The following is a 26,689-nucleotide window of genomic DNA, read 5'->3' as shown; positions in this document are numbered from 1 at the left end:
GGAGATAATGCGGGGTGGAGAAATGATGGGAACCAAGAGTTACTTTAAGGAAACTGATAGAAATGGGTACATTTCCACTAAAAGTTGCCACCACCCCGCCTGGATCAGAGCTATTCCCAATGGGCAATTCCTAAGGATGAAGAGGAATTGTTCAAGCACACATGATTATTATGCACAGGCAAATATTTTAAAAAATAGATTTATGGAAGAGGGGTACATTGAGGGAGATTTGCAAGGTGAGATAGATAGGGTTGGATCATTAGATAGACACACATTATTGACAGGGGGAAAGAAGAAAAAGGATGAGGGCAATTTTGATCTTGCTTTCATTACGGGGTTCAATACCCAATACAGGCAGCTCCAGAATATAATAAGACAGCATTGGGGGATTCTGGAAACAGATCTTACCCTGAGGAGCATCATTCCCAACCAACCAAAATTTATTTACAGGAAGGCCCAAAATTTAAAACAAATACTTGCACCCAGCTGTGTGGAACCCAAAAAGGTCCCACGCATGCAGGGATGGCAAACAGCTGGTTTCTTCCCGTGCAGAGCCTGCAAAGTGTGCAGGGAAGCGAACGGAATTAAAACCAATAAGGTAGCATCATATAGTAATGGAAGAAGCTTTAAAATTCAAGAATTCATCACTTGCAATGATCGATATGTTGTATACCTTGCCTGGTGTAAATGTGGGTGGCAGTATATAGGGAGGACTACTAGGACCCTGAAGGAGAGGATGGGGGAGCATGTCCGTAACATCACCAAGGGATATCCCAATCATGGAGTTTCAGCACACTTTGGGAGCCATCATAACTGTGACCCCAAGGATCTATCCTTCTGTGCGCTCCAAAAAATCTTGCCTGACTGGAGGGGTAGTAATAGAACTAAAAGGGTCTCACAAGAAGAAACGAGATGGATACATAGGATGGGGACCCTAAGACCTGAGGGACTTAATATAGAAATAGATTTGGTGTGTTTTCTGGGTGACTAGGGATGCGATGTGTGTGCATGCATCCCTAGGCCTGGGGAAAGCTTAGGAATGTGAACCACGCTAATGAAATAATATCAATATTAAAATAATACCCTTATGGTGCTGAATATGATGTGGGGTGATCTGAATGGGGACATCACATTGGGGTAATGATGTAGAGGGGTGTGGGGTCCATGTCCCCCCATATACATCAATCAATTCAACTGATGTAGAGGGGTCCCCTCCCTGGAGGGTTAATTAATCCAGATTTATGGGGGTGGGTCTCTGTTGTGTGGGATAGGGAAAATGTCCTCATCTTTTGGTATTGGGGGGCAGTGGACCGCCACACATCCTGTTTAAAAAAATTGCTTATGAATAAAATATTCCTAGGGAATAGGTAATAAAATATGTGTTCTTTGTACATGTATAAATGTTCGTAGGGAATAGATAACCTGAATTAATGGAAATTTCTCCACAGGTATGGGCCATTATATAATCATAATGCTTTAGAGTTTTATTATATATCGAAAATATGAATTTTATTAAAGTTTAAATCTTATGGTTCTTTTAGTGAAATGTAGGGTGCCATTTCTATTATGAACACTAGATGGCAGCTGGTAGAATGTATAGATAGGGAAAGATGCACAATGTATATGTTTTAATAGTCTGATGAGGAGTGTAATAATATCAATGAACATAAGATGGCAGGCTTGCAGGCTGGAGACAGGGAATATGGAGCGCATGCGTCGTCGCGCGACAATCCCTTAAGAACGTCCGCAGTGCGCATCAGGCTCCATGCCCCTGATGAGTCACTGTGTGACGAAATCGATAGGGCGGAGCCTGATGCGGAAGCGGACAAGTACACTACGGAGTGGCGTGGCGGCGAGACGGACCTAGGAGGGGAATCCCGGTACACTGAGCGCGCGGCGGTGCCCAGGAGTCAGCCCAGGAGGTCGGAAGCCTGCCAGCCTAGGCCACCTATACGGGGGAGAGCCCGTTGAAAAAACTCTGAACGATTTTAAACTTTTGGACCATGTGAGTGTATTTGATATTTTAATAAACCTATTTTAAGACGGTATTATACTATGTGGAGTTTGTTCCTCTGAGGTGGCTAATAGAGAAGAATCATCCCTGAAAGGAGACACTGTTGAATTGATCTGAGAGGTGGGGGACGACCCGGGAACTGTCCCAAGGCGTGTATTGACCTTTATGGTCAGAGAGGGCGGTGAGTGGCACACAAAGGGTGCTGGTGGTGGCCATCTCTGTCTTGCTTATTGTTGAAGAATCTACCTGTATGGAAGCATAATAACAACTTTTGCGGATTGCTAGTCTTTGGACTTTTTGAAGGGACTTTATGAAACAAGAACTGTGTTTATCAGATATATTCTGTATCATATGACACAATTTAGCTAAACATTTTGTTTGACAGGTATCATATGCGCCGTGAGCGCTGCCCTCTTGGAGCATTTATCTTTTGTGAGTTAAGAGGTGGCGAACAGGTGATTTATGTGTATACAAACCTGGGGGTGAGATCCTCAAAGCTGAGAGCGCTACCTCTTTGGAGTATAGACTCAGATAAGGATGAGGCAGGTGTTTCTGTGGAGGAGGAAGAGGCGGCGGCAGAAGAACAACCGCAGCAGCCGTCACAGGGGGCTTCGGCTGCTCCACGTTCCCGTGGTATTGTTCATGGCTGGGGGGAGGAAGAGAAGTTGCGTGACTTCACTGAGGAAGAGCTAGAGGAGATGGATAGTACGTCTGGATCCAACTTTGTTCAGATGGCCTCTTTCATGTTGTCCAGCCTGTTGAGGGACCCCCGTATCAAAAAACTCAAGGGGAATGACCTGTACTGGGTGGCCACGCTACTAGACCCAACGGTACAGGCACAAAGTGGCAGACCTGTAATCAACTCAATACAAGGCGGAAAGGATGCAGCACTTGCAGAACAAGCTGTCAATGATGCTTTACAATGCTTTTAAGGGTGATGTGACAGAACAACGCAATAAAGGTACCACTGACAGTAATCCTCCTCCTCCCAAGTCTACGCAGGCAAGGACAGGACGCTCCAGCGATCTCGGGGTGATGTCCGACATGCAGACATTCTTTAGTCCAACGCCTCTCCGTAGCCCTTCCGGATCCACCCTCCACCAATGCCTGGACCGGCAGGTAGCCGCCTACCTGGCCTTAAAGAGACTCTGTAACAAAAATTGCATCCTGTTTTTTATCATCCTACTAGTTCCAAAAGCTATTCTAATGTGTTCTGCTTTACTGCAGCACTTTCTGCTATCACTATCTCTGTAATAAATCAATGTATCTTTCCCCTGTCAGACTTGTCGGCCTGTGTCTGGAAGGCTGCCAAGTTCTTCAGTGTTGTGGTTCTGCTATGAACTCACCTTTCCAGGCCCCTTTATGCACACTGCCTGTGTATTATTTACATTAGAGCAGCTTCTCTCTTATCTTTTACAAGCTGGATAAATCGTCCTCTGAGCGGGCTGGGCTTTCACATACTGAAGAATTACAGACAAGGGCAAAGCTATTTGCAGGAGAAAAACAAGCAGCCTGAAACTTCAGTGCATGAGAACTGCAGGGGGGAAGAAACACACAATGATCTCTTGAGATTCAAAAGGAAGGGTGTATACAGCCTGCTTGTGTATGGATGTATTTTCTATGTGTGGACATACATCAACCTACTTCCTGTTTTGGTGGCCATTTTGTTTGTTTATAAACAAACTTTTTAAAACTGTTTTTAACCACTTTTAATGTGGCGAGGAGCGGCGAAATTGTGTCAGAGGGTAATAGGAGATGTCCCCTAACGCACTGGTATGTTTACTTTTGTGCGATTTTAACAATACAGATTCTCTTTAAGTTTGGATGTAGACACTGCGAGCAGCGACAATGAACCCTTGGTCTACTGGGTGTGCAGGCTTGACCTGTGGCCAGAGCTGTCCCAATTTGCCATCCAACTTCTCTCTTGCCCTGCCACAAGCGTCCTGTCAGAAAGGACCTTCAGTGCAGCTGGAGGCATTGTCACTGAGAAGAGAAGTCACTTAAGTCACAACAGTGTTCAGTACCTCACCTTTATCAAAATGAATGATGCATGGATCCCGGAGGGCTACTGCACGACCGAAGACTAAGTCAGTCCCCACACACAGCATCTCTGCCTGCAGGCCGCTTGACTGCCTTCTCCGCCACCACCAACAGGGTCCAGGACTCTAGGCGGATTCCAGAATTTTTAAGCGGCCGCTATACACATTTTTCTGGTTCGTGTACATGCCCGCCTAATTTTTCTGGCTGCACTGCAGGCGGCTGCAGCAAAACAAAAAAAAAGGCATGTACATGTGCCCATCCCCCTTCATGATCGTTACCTTGCCGCGGTGAAGGGGGTTGCGTATCACAATGAAGCAATGACCGCCGGCTATATGACTGCCTAGGGTGGGGGTGGCACACTAAAGATAATAAGGTCGTTGCTTCATTGTGGTCAGACCAAATTTGATCAGCTGGACAGTCACTGTTCTGTCATTCAGCTACATCAGCATGGCGACCATATAGGCTGTAAAGCCACCATCACCTGCACTCTCGTCATGGTGCGCACCAGTCCAGCACGGCATTCACTACACAAACGGCTGTTTGCAGTCACTGCATACCTTTCACTGCATCTGTGACTGCACATTGTGTTATACCTGGCAGTCAGTGCATAACATAACTTGCACTTAAAGTTGATTCATTACAATTAGGGCCTCAAAAGTCCTCCTGAGTCCTGTATTGTTATTTTTGGTCACTACCTCGGGGCAGGCATGCCTTCCTGCTGCCCTCCTTGCCTGGATGTGTGGTGGTAGCCGTTTCTTAGGCTCCAACTCTAGAACGCAATAGAAACCGGATTCCCGGCCATTACCCGTGGTCAGTCACCATGGTACTGAGACTATAGTACCATCTACAGTTTCACACAATTGAAAAAAATGGAAACCTTGTCCTCCATAAAACATTCTTGGCAAATGCTTTTGACTTGGTTTGTCCTCCGCTGGGTCAAGGGTCCATCTGACCACAGATGCCTGGTCTGCAAAGCACGGTCAGGGCAGGTACAGCATGGGTCTCAGCAGGCTCCCACTTCGGACCGGAATCGAACCTTGATTCCCCCGCCATTACCCGTGGTGACAATGGCAAATTTGCCCTCCATAACTGATTCTCGTTAAAGGATTTAAAGTTGATTCATTACAATTAGGGCCTCAAAAGTCCTCCTGAGTCCTGTATTGTTATTTTTGGTCACTGCCTCGGGGCGGGCATGCCTTCTTGCTGCCTTCCTTGGATGTGTAGTGGTAGCCATTTCTCAGGCTCCACACCGGATTCCATCCCTTATTCCCCGGCCATTACCCGGGGTCACAAATGGCAGACTTCACCGCCTCCATATGATTCTCGTGAAAGGAATGTGGTGTCACCTTTGCCCGCCATAACTGGTTCTCAGGGGCGTTGCTAGCCCTATTTTGGGGGGGCACGTGCCCCCAATCTGTCCTGGGGTGCCACGGATCTCCGCCCGGCCGCCCCCTCTGTCAGCGGCTCCCTCCAGTCGCCACGTCACTCAGACCTCAGGATCAGGCGGCGAGCCGGCGATCAATCGTGCAGGCGCTAGGACCCAGCGCCCGCACTGATATGCGGAAGTGACATCACTTCCGCATATCGAGCGGGTGCGTCCGGCGCCCGCTGGTACTGGTCGGGTCGCCGCTGATCATGAGGTCTGCTGCGAGGTAAGGGGGGGGGAGCGGCGGCGGCGGCTAGAGGGGGGGCCTCCCTGTCACTCACTCACTCCCTAAAGGGGCTCCCTGGCACTCACTCACTCCCTAAAGGGGCTCCCTGGCACTCACTCACTACCTAAAGGGCCTCCCTGTCACTCACTCACTTCCTAAAGGGACTCCCTGGCACTCACTCCCTAAAGGGGCTCCCTGGCACTCACTCACTACCTAAAGGGGCTCCCTGGCACTCACTCACTGCCTAAAGGGCCTCACTGTCACTCACTCACTGCCTAAAGGGGCTCCCTGGCACTCACTCCCTAAAGGGCCTCCCTGTCACTCACTCACTCCCTAAAGGGGCTCCCTGGCACTCACTCACTCCCTAAAGGGGCTCCCTGGCACTCACTCACTGCCTAAAGGGGCTCCCTGGCACTCACTCCCTAAAGGGGCTCCCTGGCACTCACTCACTGCCTAAAGGGGCTCCCTGGCGCTCACTCACTCCCTAAAGGGGCTCCCTGGCACTCACTCACTGCCTAAAGGGGCTTCCTGTCACTCACTCACTGCCTAAAGGGGCTCACTGTCACTCACTCACTGCCTAAAGGGGCTCCCTGTCACTCACGCACTACCTAAAGGGGCTCCCTGTCACTCACTCACTCACTCACTCACTCCCTAAAGGGGTTCCCTGTCACTCACTCACTCCCTAAAGGGGCTCCCTGTCACTCACTCACTCCCTAAAGGGGCTCCCTGTCACTCACTCACTCCCTAAAGGGGCTCCCTGTCACTCACTCACTCCCTAAAGGGGCTCCCTGGCACTCATTCACTGCCTGAAGGGGCTTCCTGTCACTCACTCACTGCCTAAAGGGGCTCCCTGGCACTCACTCACTGCCTAAAGGGGCTCCCTGGCACTCACTCACTCCCTAAAGGGGCTCCCTGGCACTCACTCACTGCCTACAGGGGCTCCCTGGCACTCACTCACTGCCTAAAGGGGCTCCCTGGCACTCACTCACTGCCTAAAGGGGCTCCCTGGCACTCACTCACTGCCTAAAGGGGCTCCCTGGCACTCACTCACTGCCTAAAGGGGCTCCCTGTCACTCACTCACTGCCTAAAGGGGCTCCCTGTCACTCACTCACTGCCTAAAGGGGCTCCCTGTCACTCACTCACTGCCTAAAGGGCTCCCTGGCACTCACTCACTGCCTGAAGGGGCTCCCTGGCACTCACTCACTGCCTGAAGGGGCTCCCTGGCACTCACTCACTGCCTAAAGGGGCTCCCTGGCACTCACTCACTGCCTGAAGGGGCTCCCTGGCACTCACTCACTACCTAAAGGGGCTGCCTGGCACTCACTTACTACCTAAAGGGGCTCCCTGTCACTCACTATCGGGGTCCCTGTCACTCACTACCTAACTGGAGGCGCCTGTCACTCACTAGCTAACCTGGGGGTCCCTGTCACTCACTACCTAACTTGGGGGGCTACCAAATTAAGGGGGCATTCTGCCTATTTATGTGAAATGCTGTCTATTTATGTGCCTCATGACTGCTGAATTTGTCTTGTTGGGAGCCTTATGATTTGTTGGGGGCCTCAAGATTGCTGAATTTGTCTTGTTAGGGCCTCATGATTTGTTGGGGGCCTCATGATTGCTGAATTTGTCTTGTTGGGGGCCTCATGATTTGTTGGAGGCCTCATGATTGCTGAATTTGTCTTGTTGGGGGCCTCATGATTTGTTGGGGGCCTCATGATTGCTGAATTTGTCTTGTTGGGGGTCACATGATTGCTAACTGCGAGACTATGGGAAAAGCTGAATCCTTATCATATGAGACAATAGCATTAAACCTACTTTTTTAGCTTTTTAAAACAGAAAATAAAACTGGGAGGTTCTAAAAAATTGAATACATTTTTCAGGAGTAGGATGGATGAAATTGTTTATCTTCACAGTTTATTTTCAACTTGGATTTTCCATAATGTTCATGTATGAGTTAAAACGTTTGTACAGTATTTAGTTTAAATTTCTGTTGCCACTTTGCGATAGATAAGTGACTTTTGGGTTGCAGTTTGGGCACTCGGCCTCCAAAAGGTTTGCCACCACTGTCATAATCTAATGTCTCACCATTGCTAGGTTCATGTAAATTTGTCTCCACCCGTTACCACACCTATATTCTAGTCCATGGCCCACCCATTTTTCGGTGCGGCGCGATAAGCACGCCGCACAACGTGATCCTCATATTTTTGGCATGCTAGCTGCAGTGTGCTGAATTCTGCTGCCTACAGTATGTACAGTACAGTATACGCTGTTCTCTAGTGCCTGCACTGTGTGCTGATTTACCTCCAGTGTGTACAGTGTAAGGTGTTACTCTGTGCCTTTACTGATTGTAAACCAGCTATATTGTATGCTGATCCCTGCTACTTTCAGTATGTACAGTATTAGCTGTAAAGCCTGGTACACACATACAATATTGATTAGCCAATTTTAGCTCTGTTCATAAAATTCATTGTCTGTTGGCCCACTTACTGCACGGGGGTGGTAAAATTGGGGGTCAGTGATTGACCAATCAAAATTGTATGTGCGTATACATCTTTGATCTATGCCTATACTGATTGTAAATTATCCAAATAAAGGACAGGGGGCTTCATCCAATAATTTGATGGGCAGGCCCGTTATCTGTAGCTTACACCGCTGCTAAGTTCATGTACATTTGGCCCCACCCATGGCCACGCCCAATCGCCTCATGGCCAGGCCCATTTTTTGCCACGGCGCGCATAGACCTCCCCGCCTGGTGCCCACAGGTGCCCCTGATCTCCAAGGACCCTAGAAACGCCCCTGCTGGTTCTCGTTAAATGATTTAAAGTACATTCATTTCAAATACAGCAAGCCCTCGATAGTCCTCCTGTACTGTTATTTTTGGTCACTACCTCGGGGCGGGCATGCCTTCCTGCTGCCCTCCTTGGATGTGTAGTGGTAGCCGTTTCTCAGGCTCCACACCGGATTCACACCCTCCTTCCCCGGCCATTACCCGGGGTCACAATAGCAGACTTGTCCGCCTCCATATGATTCTCATTGTAGCGGTACTGAACAAGTACACAGCAAGTAGAAAATGTAATTTAAAAAAAAAAACACGTAAGCTTTTTAACAATGCCATGGAAAGTTGATAAGGCAGTCACACATTACCCGACATCACTGAGTGAGGAAGAGCAATCTCGCCATGTTGTGCAGTAGTCCAGCACGGCCGTCACTACACAAACAGCTGGTTGCGGTGCGTAACACAGTGAGTTTGGTGTGTCAGTGTGAAGCAGTACATTAATTACACTACCTGATTGATGTATACACATGCAAGATGTTTTAAAGCACGTTAAGCCTGCAATTTAGCATTCAATGGGATTTCTGCCCATAAAACGCTGCTTTGCGTCAAATCCAGATTTTTTCCCAGGACTTTTGCCGTCTATCCCACTACGCCATGCCCCCCTCCAGGTGTTAGACCACTTGAAATATCTTTCCCATCACTTTTATGGTCAGCATAAGTGTTTCTAGTTTTCCAAGTTCGCCTCCCCATTGATGTCTATTGCGGTTCACGAAAGTTCACGCAAACCGAACCTTCCGCGGAAGTTCGCGAACCAAAAATCGGAGGTTCAGCCCATGTTGGTGCAGTTTTGGAGGTGTCTGAGGCAAGCGAAGCTGGGCAGCATGATTATGATGATGACGATGATACGGATGTCACATATGTTCCCAATAGATGAGATGAACAGGGGGACAGTTCAGAGGGGGAGTCAGAGAGGAGTGGAGGAGACGTGTTCCTGAAAGAAGCAGGGGGAGCTCATCATCAGAAACAGCTGGTGGCAGTGTCTGGCGCCATGTATCGCCAACTATGTACAGCCAGCCAATATGCCCTTCAACGTTAGCTGCTGATGCCACTATAGTGCCATCAACCCAGGGGGGCTCAGCGGTTTGGACATTTTTTAATGTGTCTGCCTCAGATCAGAGCAATGCCATCTGTTCTCTCTGCCTCCAAAAATTGAGCCGTGGAAACGCCAACACGCACGTAGGGACAAGTGTCTTACGAAGGCACATGGAGAAAAGGCACAAGCTGCAATGGGAAGAGCACCTAAGCAAATGTAGCACACAAAAGAAAAACCACCTACCTTCTCCTCTTCCTTATTCAGGTGCATCATCTTCAGCCGCTTTCTCCCTTGCACCTTCACAGCTACCCTCCTCCACTCCGCCTCTGACCTTGAGTGGTTCCTGCTCCTCTGCCCACAGCAGCCAGGTGTCTGTGAAGGAAATCTTTAAGCAGAAGATGCAAATTTCTGCCAGTCACCCCCTTGCCCGGCGTCTGACAGCTGGATTGGAGGAACAACAGTTCGCTCACCAGCTGTTACCATACCAGCTGGTGGACTCTAAGGCCTTCTGTAAATATGTGGTTATTGTGACACCGCAGTGGAAGATGCCAGGCCGCAATTATTTCTCTAAAAAGGCAATACCCAAACTGTACCGTGCAGTTGAGAGGCAAGTGGTGTCATCTCTGGCACAAGGCGTTGGGTCAAGGGTCCACCTGACCACAGATGCCTGGTCTGCCAAGCACAGTCAGGGCAGGTACATTACTTACACAGCCCATTGGGTCAACCTGGTGACCGATGGCAAGCAGAGAGTACGTGGCTGTGCAGCGGACCAACTTGTGACACCTCTACGGCTTCCCACCTCCTTTTCTGCTGCTACATCCTCTTCGCTGTCATCATCCTCCTCCTCCCTGGCTGAGTGTCAGTTCAACTCTACTGGTGCTGTGATCTCCTCTCCAGCTACACAGCCCCAGCTCCCTAGGGCCTATGCTGCATGCCAGGTAGGACGGTGTCATGCCATCTTAGACATGTCTTGCCTCAAAGCGGAGAGTCACACTTGACCAGCTCTCCTGGCTGCTCTTAACAAACAGGTGGATCAGTGGCTGACCTCGCACCAGCTGGAGATTGGCAACGTGGTGTGTGACAACTGCAGCAATCTGATTTTAGCTTTGAATTTGGGAAAGCTGACACATGTACCCTGCATGGCAAATGTGCTGAATCTAGTCATTCAAAGATTTGTGTCAAAGTACCCAGGCTTAGAGGACGTCCTGAAGTAGGCCAGGAAGTTGTGTGGGTATTTCAGGCGGTCTTACACGGCCATGGCACACTTTGCCGAGATTCAGCAGAGAAACAACTTGCCGGTGAAACGCCTCATTTGCGATAGCCCGACTCGCTGGAATTTGACCCCCCTTATGTTCTCTTGCCTGCTAGAACAGGAGAAAGCCATCACCCAGTACCTCTTCAATATCAGTAGAAGGACACAATCTGGGGACATGGGGATGTTCTGGCCCAACAACTGGACACTGATGAGAAATGCCTGCAGGCTCATGCGGACGTTTGAGGAGGTGACCAACCTGGTGTGTCACAGTGAAGGCACCATCAGCGACTTGATCCCGTACGCTTACCTCCTGGAGCGTGCCGGGTGTAGAGTGGTGGATCAAGCTGTGGAGGAGCGTGAACAGGAACAGTTACGGGAGAAAACATTTTGGGAACAATTCTCATCAGAACCAGATATTTCCTCAACACCTGCGGCTGCACAGAGAGGGGAGGAGGAGGAAGAGTCGTGTGGGGAAGAGGAGTCAGACTCAGATGATGAGGAAGGTGTTTCTTTGAAAGAGGAGGAGGCGGCAGCAGAAGAACAACCGCAGCAGACGTCACAGGGGGCTTGTGCTGCTCAACGTTCCTGTGGCATTGTTCATGGCTAGGGGGAGGAGGAGGACTTACCTGATGTCACTGAGGAAGAGCAAGAGGAGATGGATAGTACCCCTGGATCGAACTTTGTGCGGATGGCGTCTTTCATGCTGTCCAGCCTGTTGAGGTTAAAAAAACTCAAGGGGAATGAGCTGTACTGGGTAGCCACGCTACTAGACCCTTGGTATAGGCACAAAGTGGCGGACATGTTACCAACTCACCTGAAGGCAGAAAGGATGCAGCACTTGCAGAACAAGCTGGCAACTATGTTTTACAATGCGTTTAAGGGTGATGTCACAGCACTAAAGGTACCACTGCCAGTAATCCTCCTCCCATGTCCGTGCAGGCAAGGACAGGATCCTCCAGCGATCTCATGGGGATGTCGGACATGTGGACCTTCTTTAGTCCTTCCGGATCCACCCTTCACCAACGCCTGGACTGGCAGGTAGCCGACTGCCTGGCCTTAAGTGTGGATGTAGACACTGTGAGCAGTGATGAACCCTTGGACTACTGGGTGCGCATGCTTGACCTGTGGCCAGAGTTGTCCCAATTTGCCATCCAACTTCTCTCTTGCCCTGACTCAAGCATCCTATCAGAAAGGACCTTCAGCACAGCTGGAGGCATTGTCACTGAGAAGAGAAGTCACCTAAGTCACAAAAGTGTTCAGTACCGGACCTTTATCAAAATGAATGGCTACTGCCCGCCCAAAGACTAAGTCAGTCCCCACACACAGCATCTCTGCCCGCAGGCTGCTTGACTGCCTTCTCCGCCACCACCACCAGGGTCCAGGACTCCAGGTGGATTCCTGAATTTTTAAGGCCGCTGGCCGCTATACTAATTTTTCTGCTGCGTGTACATGCCTGCCTAATTTTTCTGGCTGCACTGCAGGTGCAACAACAAAACAAAAGGCATGTACATGTGCCAATCCCCCTTCATGATCATTACCTTGCCGAGGTGAAGGGGCTTGCGTATCACAATGAAGCAATGACCGCCGGCTATATGAGTGTCTCGGGGGGCACACCTAAGATAATAAGGTTGTTGCTTCATTGTGGACAGACCAAATTTGATCAGCTGGACAGTCACTGTTGTTCTATCATTGAGCTACCACAGCCCGGCTTGCACTCTCGCCATGGTGTGCACCAGTCCAGCACGGCCTTCACTACACAAACAGCTGTTTGTGGTACGTTACACAGTGAGTTTGGTATGTTAGTCTGAAGCAGTACTCTAATTGCACTCCCTGATTGATGTATACACATGCAAGATGTTTTGCATCCAATCCAGATTTTTCCCCGGGACTTTTGGCGTGTATCCCACTCTGCCATGCCCCCCTCCAGGTATTAGACACCTTGAAACATCTTTTCCATCACTTTTGTGGCCAGCATAGATTTACTAATTTTCAAAGGTCGCCTCCCCATTGAAGTCTATTGCGGTTCGCAAAAGTTTGCGTGAACCGAACTTTCGCAGAAGTTTGCAAACCGAAAATCGGAGGTTCGGGCCATCTCTAAACACTAATAGACATTCGGCTGCTGATGCTGAAGATGCTATTGAGGCCATTTTTCAGTTATACTCGCTCTCTCTGACCAACTGAACATGAAACATGTTCTGCAAGAACCAAGAACAAAGACTATATAAATAACACAATAATTGTACAATACAGTACTATAAAGTTATGAATGACTAACAATCAACTTCAAGTGTATTGTGCTGTTTGGAGGGTGTTTGTTAATGCAAGATGTTTTCCTCACAGAACGATTGTGCAACTTATCACAACATTTGTTGCATTAAATAGTACAATTTCAAAATCAGAATAAACTTAATATATCACATTTATTTCCCCCAAAAAATATGTTTTACCTTTGCTTCCAGTACAGTTGGAATTTGGACTTCCATAAATCACTGGTATAGCTGTAAGAAAATCTGTAGAGAAATCTGTAGATGAATCTGCAGGAAAATATGTAGGTAAATCTGCAGGAAAATCTGTAAAAGATAAATTATAAATTGAAAATCTAATAGGCTCTGTGAAAATACTTTGAAATGTGTACTGAGGAAATCAAAAGCAATGGCAATCCAAAACAGTGTTAAATAGGGGCAATGCAGTGCTGATCACTAAAAGAAAGTACTGTCTTCTCCCATTGACTTCCCCTAACTACACCAATTTCAGAAGACTAAAGTAGTCATTGAGTAGCAATTATTTCAGAGTCATAGTAAAACTCACTTGCAGGAGAAAATAACATACCGTGCTTCCATCTCCAGAGAGGTACTTTCTTTTGTACTGTTCATCTTTTCTACATTTTACAGGACTTTTCCACCTCCATCTTTGAAGATGGCTGCCATGTTTCACTTACTATAGAAAGTTGAGATGGGGGGGGGGGGGGGTTTGATTGATGAGGCCTTACCAGTTTACCCCCTTGCCATTCCTGTAACTAGAATCAGCAGATAAATAAAATGTCAGAGAATGGGAACACTTCCCAGCCCCCTTACAGCCATCCTGGTTGAGACAACACATGAAAAATTAAGGGACCAGGAACCAGTAGAAGCATCCTTGAGTAGGTGTATCTGTTTTTTCTTTCCCTGGAGTGACATTTTAAGGCAAAAAATACATTCTTTATGGCTCTTTCACACTATGTCCATTGCATTACAGAATCATTCTGCATGCCAATCTGATGTTTGCTCCATCACTAATGAAAAACGACCATTAGTGATGGAGCAAACATCAAATTTTGTGTTCTCTAATGCGTTTGCAAATTTTCCACAAATGTTTGCGAACCGACCATTCGCAATGGGCTCCATAGAATTTAATGGGCAAGAAAACGTTCAGGGCATCTCTGCAGACAATATTTCTTTAAAACAGGCATAAAGTGTACAAAAACCTGGACAGCGGCATGGCAGAGGAGAATCAAGTGCAAAATAGTCGCCAAAAAAATACATATTTTGCACAAATGCTTTTTTAATGCTTTTTTAAGTTTAATGGCGACTGACTTTAGCTGATATCAGAGTGCTATGGGTGCTCCAGGGTGCCTGCATGGGTGGGCGCGATAGGTGCGGTGGGTAGGGAGGAGATCGGTAGCTACGCAGGAGGGATGGTGCTCTAGTTATACTAAGTATAGCTAGAGCCCTAAGCATCTTTACATTTTCCTCCAGTGCTCCCCATTTGGCCTATTAACAGACTAATGTGAATCCTCCAGATTGGTATCTTAATAGACCAATGAGGGGCTTTGGAGGGAAATTTAAAGAGGTTTTGGGCTCTAGCTATACTTAGACCCCCCCCCCCATCTCATCTCTCTCTCTGTTGTTAATCCCTCTCTCCCCCTAACTTTGGTATGCCATGCAAGCCACTCTCTAGTCCCACCCCTGACCTTTCCCAAAAGGGTGCAGTTTCAGTACTTGCCATAGGCACTATCTTCTCTATATACACTCCTAAATTTACTCCAAAATGTCTAATTGATCTAATATCAATTGATTTAGGCTTAAAATTGTAAACTTTCCATCGACTGGGGATGCGGCAGGAGTGGTAGTCAATTGATGTACTATGACATTGCACTGCATCAAACAGTATGTGTAGTAGTAGAGTAGCACTCCTGTTGGTAGAAGCTTTGATGTGCCTGGCTTATGGGGCTCACAGCACTCGAGTCCCAGTCACTTCTTCAAACAGAATGCAGGCGGGCACCATCCATGTATCATGCTCTTTTAGTTTATTAAAAGACTGACAGACATAAAGCAGTACAACGTTTCGGAGGCAAACCTCCTTTGTCAAGTGATGTCTGTGTCTCAAATACAAATCACAAAGCGTTATCTTATATACTGTTACTACAATATGGACTAACCAATCACGTCAGTTTGTCGCCTCTGGTGACCACACCCCCTCCGTCCAGCCAAGCGGACCATACAGGGAACTTCTAGACATACCTATGACGTGTCTACTAAGTGAACACCCTCTCCCCGGTGGTCGCACATCCAGAGGAGTCAACGTCCCCTGCCTCCAGCTGGTTCAAACTCGTCCAGCCGCCAACCAGTCAAGATAAAGGAGCTATGTGACATCATCAGGTCAACGCCCCCATAGGAGCGGACATGATGAGGAACCTCTGCTGTGACGTGCAGTGCAAACACCTCTCAGTCGGATTGGCTGCAGGGCGGTCACATGTATAAACACACTGCCGCCCTTCCAGGTCATACGTGGCCCGAATGTGCATCGAGGCCGCCGACCAATAGGAGCCAGGCATTTGTAAACAAAGTCCCACGTGTGCCAAATATCAGCGCCTGGGCTTTGAGCCTTGCTTCCTAAGGCAGCATGTAGTGGCCCTGTCAAACGTATCTCGCTCAGCGCGAGCTAATAGTAGCCCGCGCCGATCAGCACACGAGATGTCCACCCCTCCAACGTATGCCCACAAGGGAGGTCCCTGAGATCCATCAGTTACCTAGGAAACAATAAACAGTATACATTTCTCTCCTTGTAATAAATACACTAATACACCATAGCTACAAAGATGTCATATTTGGATAATGACTCAGAATAAGGGAAGCATGTCATACTCTCTGTTCATGCCCCATGGTTCAAGAGTATCCAGTCTGCGAATCCAAATAGCCTCCTTATATAGGAGTTTCTTAACCCGATCTCCCCCTCTCCTTAAGGGGGGCACTTGTTCTAAAATTTGGAATAGCAGCTGTAGTGGTAGCAGTTTGTAGTACCCTCTTTTTCGATGACACTGGCCTGTCAATTCTCCCTGCAGTCTCGACCTAGCCCTGCCCAGCACCCTCTTTGGATATTTTCTTTGCAAAAGAAGTCCCAGGCGCTGATATTTGGCGCACGTGGGACTTTGTTTACAACTGCCCGGCTCCTATTGGTCGGTGGCCTCAATGCACATTTGGGCCGCCGGCCACGGCAGACCCCGAATGTTTATACACGTGACCGCCCTGCAGCCAATCCGACTGGGCGGTGCTTGCACCACACGTTACATCAGAGGTTCCCCATCAGGTCCGCTCCTACGGGGGCGTTGACCTGATGATGTCACATAGCTCCTCTGTCTTGACTGGTCAGTGACTGGACGTGTTTAAACGGGTCGGTGGCAGGGAACATTGACTCATCTGGATGTTCGCCCACCGAGGAGAGGGTGTCCACGTAGTAGACACGTCATAGGTATGTCTAGAAGCTTCTCATATGGTCCGCTTGGCTGGACAGAAGGGGTGTGGTCACCAGAGGCGACAAACTGACATGATATTTTAGTAACAGTATATAAGATGACGGTTTGTGATTTGTATTTGAGACACGATTTCCGGCGGAAATTCCGCATCGGAATGCGGAAATTGGTAACAGAAAGCGGAATCCGTATTTGGGGGATCGGTTGAAAAGGGCGCCCGAGCTGCCTGTATGAAAAGGGCGCCGCCATAGACATCAATGTTATTTCTGGAAATATGGGCTACAAGGTGTAGAAAAGGGCGCCCGAGTTTTGATATAGGCTACAAGTGGGCTCCCCTTTGTAGCCCATATTTTTTCGGCTACAAGGTTTTCGGCTACAAGCGGGCCCCCCTTTGTAGCCCATATTTTTTTCGGCTACAGTAAGCTGCCCCTCTGTAGCCCATATTATTGACTTTTTTTTCTAGCCGAAGTTTGTATATGGGCTACAAGCGCTGGAAGCCGAATTATTTCATTCCCCCACTATCCATGGCGGCCTGGAGGGGGAATAGTAATTAACACATCCCGGAGTTTTTTTGTAGCCAAAGTTTTTATATGGGCTACACCAGGCGCCTTGGTTTTTTTGTAGCCGAAGTTTTTATATGGGCTACACCAAGCGTCTTTTTTGTAACCGAACTTTATATGGGCTACACCAGGCGCCTTTTTTGTAGCCGAAGTTGGTATATATATGGGCTCCACCAGGCGCCCTTTTTTACCGGCGCCCTTTTCATGTAGACCCGTATTTGGCAATGGCGGAATGCGGATTTACCGCGGAATCGGAAATTGGCATTTCCGACCATCCCTAGCCAGGAATCAAACCCAGGTCAACTGCTTGGAGGGCAACTATGCTCATCACTATACTACCAACACTGCAGGCTGAAGCCAGCCTAGCTGGCCTGGGAAGGATGAAAAGCTAGGTGGCCATGCAACCATTCCTGCTAACCTAAAGTTTACTTGTGTCTTACAACACATTGGCTTAAGACTTTACCAAATCCAATGCTACAATATGGGGAAGCTTCTCTGTTTGTTGTTTGCTTTTTTAACCACTTGAGGACTGCAGGGCTAAACCTCCCTAGTGATCAGGCCATTTTTAGCAAAATTGGCCACTGCAGCTTTAAGGCCAAGCTGCAGGGCCGCACAACTCAGTGATTTCCCCCCCCCTTTTCTCCCCACCAACAGAGCTCTCTGTTGGTGGGATCTGATCGCTCCCCCCATGTTTATTTTTCTTTAAATAAATATTATTGTTTTTTTTTTTTTCTAAAAACCCCTGTTTCTTTAAATGTATTCCCTCCCTCCCTCCCTCCCTCCCCACAGCCGGCCAATTATGGTGATCGGCTGTCATAGGCTTCTGCCTATGAGAGCCGATCGCTCTCTTGTCCCCCATGGGGACAGCCGTGTCACACGGCTGTCCCCAGTGCAGCGCTGCTGCTCATCGCAGCGCTGCACCAAGTAAATAGACGGCGTGATCGCCGTCTAACAGTCTGCCGCTCAGAGACTGAAGGCGGGGCGGAGCTCCGCCCTCCGTGCATGAGATGCGCGCGCACCATGCGCGCGATCTCATGCAAAATAGAGCCCCAGGACTTTACGCCAATTGGCGTTAGGCGGTCCTGGGGCTGCCGCCGCGGCCACGCCTACTGGCATGACGCGGGCGGCAGAAGGTTAAGTGTGGTGTCACAGTTCACTCATCTCTTCAACTACAGGAAATGCCCAGGAGTAGTCTTGGCTACCGTAATATCTATGTTATGGCAGGGCCCTTATTACACTTTCTCTAACAGGGCTATGGAAACCTTTTGACATCCTACAAATCCCTGGAAGACAAGATCCTCCTCCAGAGGAGAGAGGAAGGGAAGCTGTTGTGGGGTGCTATATAAGGTATAACAAGCAGCCAGCAGCAAGCTAACAAGCCTACAAGAGCCTAACTATGCTTTCCCTAGCAGAGTCTGTCAGCAGTAGTGATTATCGAACACCTTGATGTTCGGGTTCGGTTAGGTTCTCCTCAGACTCAATCATCTGGTTACAGTAATTAGTGAAGGGACCGCTGCTGACTAGTGATGATCGAATACCTAGATGTTCGGGTTCGGTTAGGTTCGGCTGACATCATCCAGCCCGCCTGCCCCCTCTCGCCACCAGGGGGTACCGGTCCTCCCGAGAGCCGGCCTGCCCCCACCCCCCTGTGCGGTAGCGCAGGGGGGGGCAGGCCGGCTCTCGGGAGGACCGGCGCTTCCTGGTGGCGAGAGGGGGCAGGCAGGCTGGATGACGTCAGCCGAACCTAACCGAACCCGAACATCTAGGTGTTCGATCATCACTAGTCAGCAGCTGTCCCTTCACTAATTACTGTAGGCAGATGATTGAGTAAAACGGCCGGAGAACCTTTTATAAGGGGGGCTCCAGGAGGGAGTGTAGTCTGATTGGCGACAATGTGCCTGCTGACTGTGATGTAGAGGGTCAAAGTTGACCCTAATGGAGCATTATGAGGGTCAACCGAACTTCCGCAAAAGTTCGCCTTCGCTGGCGAACGCGAACCACCCAAAGTTCGCCTGGAACCATACGCGAGCGAATCGTTCGGGCTATCTCTAGTGACCCTGTGGTCTGCAGTCTCGAAAGCTTGGAAAAAGAGGTGGATTTTTAGTCTTTTTTTAAAGCTGTTCAGAGAAGGAGCCTCCTGCGCTAATTGTGGAAGTGAGTTCCATAAAGTATGGGCTACATAGGAAAGGCCTGCGCACTAAGTGTTTCTAAGTGGATTCTGGGAATAACCAAATTTGTAGTATTTTCAGAGTGGAGGGTGCGTGGAGGGGCATAAAGTTCCAGTAGATCTGCTATGTACTTGGGTCCCATGTGGTTTAGAGCCTTGAATGTTAAAGTGGATTATTCATTTTACTGGCAATCAGTGAATAGTTTTCTGTACTTGGGAGATGTGTGAGCCACGGGGCATTGGCTAGGAGTCTGTCTGCTACCTTCTGTACTAATTGTAAGGGGTGCAGAACTTTATCTGAGGTAGGTTTTCAGCTGGGATAAGGTGTTTAATTCTCGCAATATGTCTCAGATGAAAGAATGAGGATTCAAAGACAGCTGATACCTGCTGTCTGAGTGTTAGCTTTCCATTCAGGATCACATCCAGCAGGTTCCCCACAGATACTTTATACTGCATGGCATCTCTCCCAATTGCTAGTTTGAAGTGTGGAGACTTTTGGACTGTACACAGCATATGTGGACTGCCTTTCTCCAACACATTTCTGCATGTTTTGTCAGAGTTCAGCCTCAACCTGCTGGTGTTCATCCAGTTTTGTAACTAGACAGTAGATAGGAATCAATGGATGCCTTGTGTGCCAGGATTGAAGGTCAGATACTGTTGTGTGTCCTCTGTGTAACAATGGTATCCCAGGCCATAGTTCTGGACTATTTTGCCAACTGGGAGCACATAGACTGCAAAGAATAATGGTGATAGCACAGAACCCTGTGGGCCTCCATAAGTAAGTGGCTTGGACAATGATTGGATAGGCACATCAACTCAAAATCAAGCCTCATATCTTAAGCTAGGGTGGGCATATTCAAACATACAAAGGAGGCGGAACACCACTGGCTGCAAAATATTGCTTGTATTGCGGAACAGTGACACTACATGTTACGGACACGCAGGTCCTTCATCAGGTTTTGAACACCCGATGAAGGAACTGTGTGTCCAGGGGCGTAACTAGAAATCACTGGGCCCCCCTGCGAATATTTGGATGGGCCCCCCCCCCATAGGTGCCAAATAATCGTAATGGGGCAGCGTTTCACTGTAAATTAATTGTAAAGTGGGCAGCACCAGTCACCAGAAAATAGTAACGTGAGCAGCAGTCACCAGAAAATTGTAACGTGGGCAGCATTCACCAGACAATCGTAATGTGAGCAGCGTTCACCAGAATATCGTAATGTGGGACAGAAAATCGTAATGTGGGCAGAGTTCACCAGAAAATTGTAACATGGACAGCATTCACCAGACAATCGTAACGTGGGCAGTGTTTAACAGAAAATCGTAATGTGGGCCAGAAAATCGCAATGTGGGCAGCAGTCACCAGAAAATCGCCATGTGGGCAGCAGTCAACAGAAAATTGCAATGTGGGCATCAGTCACCAGAATATCGTAATGTGGGCAGCAGTCACCAGAAAATCCTAATGTGGGCAGCAGTCAGTCACCAGAATGTCGTAATGTGGGCAGCAGTCAGACACCAGAAAATCCTAATGTGGGCAGCAGTCACCAGAAAATCCTTATGTGGGCAGCAGTCACCAGAAAATCGCAATGTGGGCAGCAGTCACCAGAAAATCGCAATGTGGGCAGCAGTCACCAGAAAATCCTAATGTGGGCAGCATACACCAGAAAATCGTAATGTGGGCAGCAGACACCAGAAAATCGCAATGTGGGCAGCAGACACCTGAAAATCGCAATGTGGGCAGCAGACACCTGAAAATCGTAATGTGGGCAGCAGACACCTGAAAATCGTAATGAGGGCAGCAGACACCTGAAAATTGCAATGTGGGCAGCAGTGACCAGAAAATCGCAATGTGGGCAGCAGTGACCAGAAAATCGTAATGTGGGCAGCAGACACCTGAAAATCGCAATGTGGGCAGCAGACACCTGAAAATCGTAATGTGGGCAGCAGACACCAGAAAATCGCAATGTGGGCAGCAGACACCTGAAAATCGTAATGTGGGCAGCAGACACCTGAAAATCGTAATGTGGGCAGCAGACACCTGAAAATCGTAATGTGGGCAGCAGACACCTGAAAATCGTAATGTGGGCAGCAGTGATCAGAAAATCGCAATGTGGGCAGCAGACACCTGAAAATCGTAATGTGGGCAGCAGACACCAGAAAATCATAATGTGGGCAGCAGACACCAGAAAATCATAATGTGGGCAGCAGACACCAGAAAATCGCAATGTGGGCAGCAGGCACCAGAAAATCGCAATGTGGGCAGCAGTGACCAGAAAATCGCAATGTGGGCAGCAGTGACCAGAAAATCGTAATGTGGGCAGCAGACACCAGAAAATCATAATGTGGGCAGCAGACACCTGAAAATCACAATGTGGGCAGCAGTGACCAGAAAATCACAATGTGGGCAGCAGTGACCAGAAAATCGCAATGTGGGCAGCAGACACCAGAAAATCGTAATGTGGGCAGCAGACACCTGAAAATCGTAATGTGGGCAGCAGACACCTGAAAATCGTAATGTGGGCAGCAGACACCTGAAAATCGTAATGTGGGCAGCAGACACCTGAAAATCGTAATGTGGGCAGCAGTGATCAGAAAATCGCAATGTGGGCAGCAGACACCTGAAAATCGTAATGTGGGCAGCAGACACCAGAAAATCATAATGTGGGCAGCAGACACCAGAAAACCGCAATGTGGGCAGCAGGCACCAGAAAATCGCAATGTGGGCAGCAGTGACCAGAAAATCGCAATGTGGGCAGCAGACACCAGAAAATCATAATGTGGGCAGCAGACACCTGAAAATCACAATGTGGGCAGCAGACACCTGAAAATCACAATGTGGGCAGCAGACACCTGAAAATCGCAATGTGTGCAGCAGTCACATGAAAATCACAATGTGGGCAGCAGTGACCAGAAAATCACAATGTAGGCAGCAGACACTAGAAAAAAAATGCACCTGTGAAAAAAACCAATTCACTTACCTGACAGAAGTCTTCTCCTCTCCCGGCATCTGGCTCGCAGCTCCCCGAGTCCTCCTGCAGCACATCTCCCGCGCTGACAGGCAGAGTGCAGGGCTACGGCAAGATGGCTGCCGAAGCCCTGTACTAGAGACACAAATAGTCTCCAGTGTAGGGCTTCTTCGGCGGCCATCTTGCCGTAGCCCTGCTCTGCCTGCCGGAGACTATGCAGGCTGCTGGAGCGGAGCTACGGGGAATGAACTGGCGCAGCGTCTATTAGACGCTGCGGCCAGTTGAGCACCTTGCTGGGGGGTCCAGAGCAGCGCTCCCCCCACGCACAGTGAGCGGGCCCCAGAGCAGCCCCGGGCGGCAGGGCCCCCCTGCGGCTGAGAGAGTCGCATCCCCGGTAGGTACGCCGGTGGTGACAGCCTTTCCTCCTCCGGGCCCCTGACTTGCTAGGGGCCCCCCTGCAACTGCAGGGGCTGCAGGGTCTATTCCTACGCCCCTGTGTGTGTCCATAACATGACGTGTCACTGTTCCGCAATACAAGCAATATTTTGCAGCCAGTGGTGTGCCGCCTCTTTTATATGTTTGACTGTGCCAGAACCATTTGAGCAATCCATTTGAGACAAGATACCGGCATAACCCTAAGTATTATTACTGGGTTGCTGTCCCCGTGGGTCACTAAGTGGTGAAGTAAGGTGGGCATATGTCTGATAATAGCTGTCATGACTGACTTCCTTTGTATTAACTAGTCACAGTTAGCATGTACAGAAAACTGCCCCAACTGGAAATGTATTAGAAGAGCACTGACTGTGTGTATACTGTAAGTCCCTTAATAATGATCAAAGGAAACAATGTATATTGTTTATAATGAGTAATATTATGAATTTAAATAGCACTGACACTTTCCACAGCCATTTACAGTATACTGTACGTAGAATAACTCATGCCTCAAGGGAATGTAATGTCTCTTAACGGGAACCTGAGGAGAAAATACTGTAGTGTAGTAAGTCTTGTCACCAGATTATATGTAATAATCACGAAGAAGTAATACTCACAAACCAGAGTTACCACAAAGGCAACAACTGTAATGGCAGAGGAGGGGATTAGGCCCAACCCCACTCAGGTTAAGAAGTCGCTTTCTGTAGATAGGAAAGATGGGGCAACACCCCTCCACTAAGGGTGGACTAGACCAGTGTTTCTCAACTCGGTCCTCAAGTATCCCCAAAAGTACATGTTTTGCAGAAAACCACAGAGGTAGTTAACGAGTTTTGCTGCGACACTAATTACCTCATCCCAGATAGGGCACTATCTGCAAGGAGTTTGTATGTTCTCCCCATGTCTGTGTGGGTTTCCTCCGGGCATTCCGGTTTCCTCCCACACCCCAAAAACATACAGATAAGTTAATTGGCTCCCCCCTAAAATTGGCCCTAGACTACAATACATACATGATATATACATAGACATATGACATTGGTAGGGACTAGATTGTGAGCTCCTTTGAGGGACAGTTGGTGACAAGACAATATATATACTGTACAGCGCTGCGTAAGATGTTTGACGCTATATAAATACTAAATAATAATAATAATAATAACCTGTGAATGATTGTGGTTTTCTGCAAAACTTGAGGACCGAGTTGAAAAACACTGGACTAGACAATATGGAAGGATGTATAACAGGGGTGCCAACGTAGTATAAAAACGTTTAAAAAGAGGAAATAGTGGTGGACTTATCTAGTATACACCAAAAATTGTTGGTTTATAGTAAACAACAATTTATTCACAATACTCTAAAATTACAACGCATTGCACTTTTGCTTATAGAGATAAAGAACAAATTTAGTTCAGTAATGGGAAGCCTCTGGATGGTCTAGTGACTTCTCAGATCCGTCCAGTGCAGGGTCCCTCTGTATTTAGATAGGTATAGTGAAACTGTTAGGCTCTACAAGGATCGGAAAGCCTCTGTACCATCTCAGATTGTCAGATTACTGGTTACAGATACTATGGGCTCGATTCACAAAGCGGTGCTAACCCAGTTAGAGACTTTAGGCGTGATAACCATTGCACCACGCTGGTGAAAAGCCAGTTTAGGCGTGATACGTTTAGGCATGATAAGTTAAGTCCCGCACGCAAAGCAGCGCCATTAAACTCTATGCGAAGTGCACCAGACTTTGCTAGCGCAAAACTTTTTATCAGCTGTGCACTGCGGTGCTAACCCAGTTGGTGCTTAAACTTATCACGCCTAAACTTAGCACACCTAAACTTATCACACCTAAACTTATCATGCCTAAACTGAGTTTAGGCGTGATAAAGGGCTTTTCACCAGCGTGCTAACTGTTAGCACCGCTTTGTGAATCAGGCCCTATTTGTTTTGTTACTTTAACTATTAAAACACCACTGTGGTGAAGATGAATTGATCAGCCAGTAAAATTCTGGCTGCTAAGTCATGTAAATGCTGCAACAACATGGAAATACCATCTTGGGGAGGAAAGATATAGGCGTACGTTAAAAAGGGGCGCTGGGAAAAAAGGGCGCGGAGTTTTAAACGATAAGCATGGATAACGTTTAAAAATGTATTGTACTGTATTTCGTTTAAAATTAATGTTTTATAAAGTTATAAATCATTAAATAATGTGCATTAAATCGGCAATTGTAAAAACGTTAATCTTTCGTTTAAATAGTGAAACGTATAATAACGTTTAAAAATTTTTTACTAAGTAACCCTCCCTGTACCTACCCCTAACCCCTAGACCCCCCTGTTGATGCCTAAACCTAAGACCCCCCCTGTTGGTGCCTAAGTAACCCTCCCTGTACCTACCCCTAACCCCTAGACCCCCCTGTTGGTGCCTAAACCTAAGACCCCCCTGTTGGTGCCTAAACCTAAGACCCCCTGTTGGTGCCTAAACCTAAGACCCCCCTGGTGGTGCCTAAACCTAAGACCCCCCTGGTGGTGCCTAAACCTAAGACCCCCCTGTTGGTGCCTAAACCTAAGACCCCCCTGTTGGTGCCTAAACCTAAGACCCCCCTGTTGGTGCCTAAACCTAAGACCCCCCTGTGATAAGCATTAATAACGTTTCAAAAACATATTGTGCGGTTTTTTCGTTTAAAAATAATGTAAAAAAAAAAAAAATTGTACTGTTTTTCGTTTAAAAATAATGTTTGAAAAAAAATATTGTACTGTTTTTCGTTTAAAAATAATATTAAAAAATGTATAAATCATTAAATAATGTGTAATCATGAGAAGCAGTAATAAAACATTAAGTCTCCGGGCGCCGCTTTTAAAACGTTATTTTTCTCCGGCGCCCTTTTTTCCTATCGGGCGCCCATTAAACGATATTTATTATGGGAGTGAATGGCGGCGCCCGATTTGTCCACTAGCCTCCTGCGCCCTTTTTTACTGTTTCCAAGGTATAGACCCAATTAACATTGACATACCTGTTGTAGGCAGTGGCACCGTTGTAGTTTCTGAGGCTGTTTTGCAGATGAGGAACACAATCCCCAGAAGTTGTAGAAACATGGTTGCTGTTGTTAATCTGAAGCAGCTGATTGATGGAGTAAATGTAACTCCCCTGAATGGAGAGTACAGTAAAAGAAAACTATTCTAACCAATGAAAGCATAAAAGTCCTCTTAGAACAACTACACACTTAATACCATTTACCCAACCACATCACAAAACATAATAAGAGAAGCTTGTCCCGCCACTCCCACATATAATATCACAAAGAAGGTCCACCTCTAACATGTACGTGACATTTCATACAGGCTAAAATAATTGCTCTGAACAATTAGTTTTTCTTCTGGCATGTTCAGATATTTTGAGTTACTTATCTTGCAGCATTCTAGCAACATACCACAGTAATAATTCTTCACATTGTGTACTAAAAAAAACTACATTAAAATGTGTTTATGAACTATGGCAAGCATGAGGGGTTTTCCACTTTAAAGGTTATGAGCTGTAAAAGTTCCTTTGTCCTCAGATGTATGACACATGCTATGTTAATGAGTCTAAGAAGTTAATAGAGAAACAAATGCATTATTAAAGTGTACCCAAGGCAACATGTGACATGATGAGATAAAGAGGTTTAACCAGGCTGTTTTATTTTGCTGCCTGAAAGAGTAAATTTTCGGGCATGGATATGGCTGCTTCTGTCTTGTAGGTACCTTGTTGGGAATATAGTAAACCTCACAGATAAACAAATTACAGCCATAAAAGTTTTCCTGGCAGAATACAACTTCTCAAGGCAGGGGAGAGAGAGAAAAAAGTCAATTGTTCATGTATTTACATCCAGGGACACTTAATAGGCTTCCACTGAGCAGAGACAACAAAACATTCAGTCTAGTTTGTAAATGTGTAAATATAAAATAAAAAAAAGTAATTTGTAGAAGAAAGAGGATAAATACCCTTGTTTATCTCATCAGTTTATTTTCACCTCAGGTTCACTT

At 47.5% G+C, this 26,689-nt stretch overlaps 1 protein-coding gene across 3 annotated transcripts in view; it reads right to left on the bottom strand.

Moving 5' to 3' along the window:
* The window catches only part of LOC137524665 (uromodulin-like), a 408,103-nt gene extending 382,324 nt beyond the window's left edge, over positions 1-25,779 (bottom strand). For all 3 annotated transcript variants that reach the window (XM_068244787.1, XM_068244788.1, XM_068244793.1), the window contains exons 1-2: positions 25,681-25,779; positions 13,279-13,401 (exon numbers count right to left, since the gene is read on the bottom strand). In XM_068244787.1, coding sequence (XP_068100888.1) covers positions 13,279-13,401; positions 25,681-25,762 — 205 coding nt within the window. In that variant the 5' untranslated portion in view covers positions 25,763-25,779. The remainder of the gene's footprint in view (positions 1-13,278; positions 13,402-25,680) is intronic.
* Between the last annotated feature and the right edge of the window lie 910 nt (positions 25,780-26,689).

This window comes from Hyperolius riggenbachi, chromosome 7, assembly GCF_040937935.1.
Source record: "Hyperolius riggenbachi isolate aHypRig1 chromosome 7, aHypRig1.pri, whole genome shotgun sequence".
NCBI classification, from domain to species: Eukaryota; Metazoa; Chordata; class Amphibia; order Anura; family Hyperoliidae; genus Hyperolius; species Hyperolius riggenbachi.
This window is presented reverse-complemented; position numbering and strand designations above follow the sequence as displayed.